The 6,056-nt window shown below is 35.4% G+C and overlaps 1 protein-coding gene across 2 annotated transcripts; it reads right to left on the bottom strand.

Annotated features, from left to right (window-relative positions):
* Positions 1–1,627: 1,627 nt before the first annotated feature.
* On the bottom strand, positions 1,628–3,617 carry LOC143575949 (uncharacterized). Of its 2 annotated transcripts, XM_077060180.1 has the most exons (8): positions 3,474–3,617; positions 3,130–3,181; positions 2,918–2,991; positions 2,512–2,613; positions 2,282–2,425; positions 2,127–2,178; positions 1,977–2,050; positions 1,628–1,901 (listed from the first exon to the last, which is right to left on the bottom strand). In XM_077060180.1, exons 1-8 carry the CDS (start codon positions 3,599–3,601, stop codon positions 1,706–1,708), a joined length of 822 nt encoding a protein of 273 aa, XP_076916295.1. In that variant the 5' UTR covers positions 3,602–3,617; the 3' UTR covers positions 1,628–1,705. The 2 variants fall into 2 exon arrangements, with proteins under 2 accessions (XP_076916295.1, XP_076916296.1); XM_077060181.1 differs by having other exon boundaries at positions 1,628–2,050.
* Between the last annotated feature and the right edge of the window lie 2,439 nt (positions 3,618–6,056).

Raw genomic sequence — 6,056 nt, 5'->3', positions numbered from 1 at the left:
GGGTTCACATGTCTTGTTTGAGATTGGTATTTAATTGAAGTAAAAAAAAAAGAGACATGTGTGTGGCGGTCGGCTCTAAGCCCAACCCTTTAAATATTTCGTGTTTATTAAGTTACAAACCTATTTTTGTCTCTATTTATGTAGCGTTATGTATTTGTAATCGGTGTCACCAAAAACTTAGAGCTAATTGCAGTTTACGTCTTTGTGATTTTGGGGCAGGGACCACTTACACCCCTCCCTTGGAAAATGAATTGTTTACGTCCTTGTGGTTTTGATGCTTGTATGTGTGTCGGGAGTTGATGTGGGGCAGTCTCGCGAAGTTGAAGTTTTCTTTCGCAAATCGATTCGGCCCATTATGGCTTATACTTAACAACATTCCACACATGCTCTTACTTAAAACCAACTTTTATCTTTTCGTGATATTCTTCTTTAGTGTGGCTCGTGACTTAATAGTTAGACCATCCACTTATATTGTCAAGTTGGTTATAGTTATAAAACTCAATAAACATATTAAATATACTTGCCATCATGCCCTAATGTGACTTTAGAGTACGATCACTTTATTCGCTTACCACTCCGGTGCATTCCCGAGTTATTCTATATTAGTTTTTTTTGCTTCTTTTTCTCAAGACTACAGGCACCATCGTTTAGGAAATTCAGGGTCCCCTTTGTTACATGTTTTTCGTAAATATAAAAATATTCAATGTTGAAACATTAACAAACTTATCTTTTTGTCGGTCGTTTGTGTTTGGAAAACAAGTTAAAACAAAGGGTGGAAGTAAAAATATAAATAGGAGCAGATTTTTCTTCTTGTAATCAGCAAGCTCTAATTTCTCTTATTGTATTTCCAACTTTCTATAGACTTATGGTAAACGTTTTCTTCTCGCAAAATCTTCCTGACGATAAGTTTCTTCTCGAATGGTTCCCGTTTTTTGTTAATCTAGATTTTTGTTTGAGTATCATCATATAAGGTTGGCACATTTAGTTATGCATATGTAAAGCAACAACATGAAAACTAGAATACATCAGACACTGCCCATTATAGAATTACTTGGCACATAGAATTCACGTAACAATAGCGCAAGTTTTAAAAACGAAAACAAACCCATACACACCCTAAATATTACACCAACATCTCAAGTAAGACTTGAGAGTCCTCAACATCATAGAGCTCAATGCTACTAGCATTAAATTAAAAATGAGACGCTTACGTTGTAGCAAATCGTACTTATACATTACAAGAATGCTTCACCAATAGAGGATCGCTTGATGTGATCATGTCTCTGCAAGAATCAAAAGAAATCAAGAACATAGAAATAAAGATTCTGCCCAAGAAAGAAACAAGCATCAGCAACATCATTATCTTTGTACTCGTTAAATCTCATTATTAGCAAAGCTATGGTAGGGTCTAGAGAATACTTAGAACCATAAAGCAGATTGGGTTTTTATGGGCCTGAACTTTATAATTATACTAATACTAGACTAAAACCCATCATAGGTAAATTTTGGTTGTAGATGTATAATGACTTTCCAAATGTATATACGCTAAGTAGGCCTTTCGAACCGGTTAATTGAATCCGAATGGAACAGGGACTCCCTATATGATTAATATTCACGACAAGATAATTAAACAAAATAAGAAATACTCACAAAAGTACTTTTAACAGAAAGTCTGTATAATTGTTGAACGATATATTAAACAGGATCAATACTCAAAACACTTATATAACACTATCATACATACATACACACACATATATGTAATATATATGTGTAGTGAGAGAGAGAGAGAGAGAATTTCTTGGACTTGCCTGTTATTTTTGTTGAAAAGTATAAAGAACACAGGCTGCTCCGGTGAGAGAGAGAACAATTCTCGCACTAAGTATACACATATGCCAATGCTGTCAAAGGAAACAGCACTAATTATCAGCAAAAAGCAGTAAACTTGTATCATTTTGATGATCTAATATACCTACCCACTTAAACATACAAGTACAAGTATCCAAAACACAGAGCTTATGAAACTTGATTCCTTGTATGTTATCCACACCTAAATTAATACACACTTGTATAAGTACTAGTAACTAATTAAATAAGAAAAAACTTATGAATGGTAGGTAACATACAGAGAAAACCACAATGTGGATGCAGACATCAACCGATGAGGCTATCATGCACCTGTGAGACTTTATTAATGTCAGGTTTATGATGCTTTAAACACGACAAATGATTCTATTTTACATTTGTCTAGAAACAGAGAAAAAGAAAAATGAATGTTTACGGTGTAAGTACTTCCAGGTAGAATGGAGATCCATCAATGATATACGCATAAATTATTAGCGCCAATAGGCAGCAACCTATTGCAGTAACAATTACTTTTGCTGTTACATGAGAAGCCTGTGTCACACGTCCCTTATCAACGTTCCTAAGAAACATGTATAAATAAAATTAGAATTACGAACATACCTTAACACATTATATGTAAAGGTTTACGTTGTCCTTTATTCTTACCCATTTTGACGTCTCACCAGCACAAAATATATTGGATCTTTTAAAGATTCTTCAGGTGACAACTTGAACAACAGCCAAGTAATGTATCCACAGGTAATAAAACTGTAAAAGAAAAAAATAGTGGAATAGAACAGTTAAACTTATATGATTTGAAACACGTACAAGGCCGTCTCCAAGAATCGTGAAAAAAATTTGGGTCGAAGGCGAAAAAAACGGAGCCTTAAATTAGTTGAGTAACTGGATTTAAACATTAAAAATACATATTATTTTTAAAAAAAAATAGATATAATTTTTAAAAATTCGGGCCTATCGGGGTGTCGGGCCGGACTTAGTCGACCACCCGCCCTGCGTTGGGCCGGACTTTGTTGAAACACGTCATGCTGCGCAGAAACAAAAGTAAGATTACCTTCCACACCAATATATCACAATTATAACAACAACTCTCTTGATCCAGCTGGATTCCTTGTAGAAAAACCAAGCCTAAGAAGTATACAAATTATTTGACTATTTAGCGTGAGACAAAACATAACAGCCTCGTATGTATATGATTTAGGAAAATAGTAAAATATCATAGAAACAAAAACTTATATGGCTTGTAAATGAAATTAACTTGCTCACCACTATAGGAATTACAAATGCAAAAACATCTGCAATTATCACTTGTGTCCACCTACATCAAAGGAAGAGAAGATGACTTAAAATACTTACCTAATTTACAGGTGTAATTGGCACTCATAAATCAAAGAAACTGAAGAACAAACTGTTCCATTTACAGGTTAGAAACACTTAGTTATATAATAACTTCAAAATCTATAAAGAACTCATCGTAACCGAAAATTAGGATTCACAACCTTTTGCGGTAATCATAGCATCACTAGTGAATCAATGCTACCGAGATTGTTATATTATTATTAACAAATAAGAATCATAATAAGACTGAGGGATCTATATTTGTAAATTACAATGCGCTTAGGTCGAAACAAGACGAGTCGCCATCCTTTGCTAAAGTGTAAGCAAGTGCAGCTGCCATTATACACATCAATACAATGAACAAAGTCTTCAATGCTACTAACGCCGACGCGGCTGCCATTGTTGTCGGAGGGTGTGGTGATCAGGTCTAAATTAGCGATTGCCCAATTCAAAAGATATGTTCATATGTATCTTGTCTTCGGAATTTAAGTTCAGTTAAAGTTAGTCACTGTCGCAATAGGGTCCACATGCCTGTCGCTATCTTCCTGAAGATTGCAATAATGTTTAAGCCTAGGGGTGTGCAAACGACAAAACCCGACCCGAGGACCAACAGGTGTGAATTATAAAGACAGAATACTGGACCGGTTAAGGATAATCGGGTTCGGTCCAACCTTTGGTCGGTTCATCGGTTCTCTACAATATAACCGAGACCGAAAATTTCCCATTATGTAGGTCTTAATTGCCGATAAAGATATGGTCTGGACGAAATGATGCAGATGAAGTTTAAATGCGTCTTCTGGAAGATTACCAGAGTAACCCACAACAAGATGAGTAAATTTTCATGTATTTTTTGCAATTTTCTTCAAGATGATTAGCATTCTTATAGTGATTTATAAGTATATGTTCAATTAGGTCCATAAATATGTTGATTTTATTGATAAGTATAATATGATTATTCAATTTCGGTGTTTAATTGATTGAGATGGGCTTAATTTACCTTTTGATTATGTATGCTTTCCAAGTGTTCGATGAAATGTCTCGTGAACTAGCAACAAATATATACTATACAGACAATATCAGTAGTGGTTTGATAGAATGGAGAACCACAAGAATCAAAGTGTTTGCAGAATCGGCAACAAATACATAGTATTAAATCCTGTCACACCCTCAAAATCCACTAACGGAGTTTTACCGTCAGAGGGTGTGAACTAACAGAATCGGAATCATCAGTTATAATCAAACCATAAAATAAAGTTTCAAAAACCATGAAAACGTTTACGAGTAATTAAATAAAAACGTTTAAATGAAAATAAGTGCGGAAGCGTAAAACCATAGAAACAATGTTACGTCACGCAGGACGACTTAAAACCAATGATAACCGTTAAAAATAAGTTTTGCATAATTAGAATGTGTCAAGCAATGCATGTTCCTAAACCGCGCGCCCGCCTCGGCTACCTGAGAATAACATACTAAAAGTGTCAACACAAGGTTGGTGAGTTCACAAGTTATATAAAAATAAATCGTTTAGCGTTTGCGTTCAGCGTTTTGCGTTACAGCGTTACAGCGTCACAGCGTTTTGCGATACAGCGTTTTGCGTTACAGCGTTTTGCGTTACAGCGTTTTGCGTTACAGCGTTTTGCGTTACAGATAGTGTTATGTCAATTATATATCGATAGGTAGCTAGTCTATACAACAAGTATTACTAAGTGTTCGACACCGAAGCTGACTCGTTTATTAAGTGCCTTGTCACCAGGTCCTCCAGACCATGGTACGTGTTAGCCAAAATTACACCCGCTCGACCTCCAGTCGAGTTTAGCGTTGGGTGGGGTTTGTCAAACCCAGTAGTACTACTCAACAGTGACTCGCTATTCAAAATATTAACCGGTTCGATGTGTAGGACTTCAAATGTTTCGTTTGCCACTTAGCCTTTACAAGTGATATATAATTTATAACAAAATCTTAAATGCGTTGTGGAGTATGTTATCTCCCCCAAGTGAAAAGCGTTTAAAACAGTTTAAAAAGGGGAAAGTGAAACTCACTGTTTGCGAAGAATTTCCCAAATTAAATCACCAAGATGCGCGTCACCGGAAAACTCTCTCTAGCGTTCTAAAACAATAAAGAGATTTTTCTAAGTGTCGGAATATTATCGAGTCTCTAGACCCGGCACATAATACCTATGCACATAACATGTTTCGTGTTTCGTTTGTGAATCGTGTGTGACTTTAACAAGTGTTTTTGTGACACATTACATGTGTAAGCAATCATATACGTGTCATGTATTCATAACGTACATTACTAGCAATTATTCCCTGTAAGGGCATTTTGGTCAAATCATGACAATTAATTTGCCATTATTCCCCATAAGGGCAATTTGGTCAAATTATGACAATCAATTAGCAGTTATTCCCCGCAAGGGCATTTTAGTCAAAACATGACAATTATCTTGCAATCATTCCCCTCAAGGGCAATTTGGTCAAAACACGATAATAAATTAGCAAGTATCATATTTCATGCATTTTCACAAAACTCAGCAGCTAGTTTCACCGAGACAGAAATTCTACTTACAAGATTGTACTATTCCACCGATCATAGCATCTCAATTAATTTACCAAAAATCATCACAGAAGAATATATGTCTTAGGTTTCCAGAACATATTTTATTATATTTTTATTCCACATAGTTTTCTCACAATCATCAAATCATTACAGCAAACTCATAACAGTCAAATTCATGCGCAACAGAATGTTATTTGCAATTCCCGTTAAACGAAAAATACAATAAATGCAAGACCACTTGGGTTAGGTTCCTAACTCAATAAGTCAACTTCCAGAAGTGGAACCAACCCAATTGGTCT

Source organism: Bidens hawaiensis, unplaced genomic scaffold (genome assembly GCF_021521415.1).
Source record: "Bidens hawaiensis isolate Kalapana, Puna unplaced genomic scaffold, B.hawaiensis_p1.1 tig00027810_1, whole genome shotgun sequence".
Taxonomy (NCBI): Eukaryota; Viridiplantae; Streptophyta; class Magnoliopsida; order Asterales; family Asteraceae; genus Bidens; species Bidens hawaiensis.
Note: the sequence above shows the minus strand (reverse complement) of the source record. Positions and strands in the feature narration are given on the sequence as shown.

Coding starts and splice junctions, on each gene's coding strand:
- LOC143575949 (XM_077060180.1), bottom strand. CDS start 3,601: ATGGCAGCCGCGTCGGCGTTAGTAGCATTGAAGACTTTGTTCATTGTA. Junction 2,992..3,129: donor CATTTGTAATTCCTATAGTG/GTGAGCAAGTTA, acceptor TATACTTCTTAG/GCTTGGTTTTTCTACAAGGA. Junction 2,426..2,511: donor CTGGTGAGACGTCAAAATGG/GTAAGAATAAAG, acceptor CATGTTTCTTAG/GAACGTTGATAAGGGACGTG.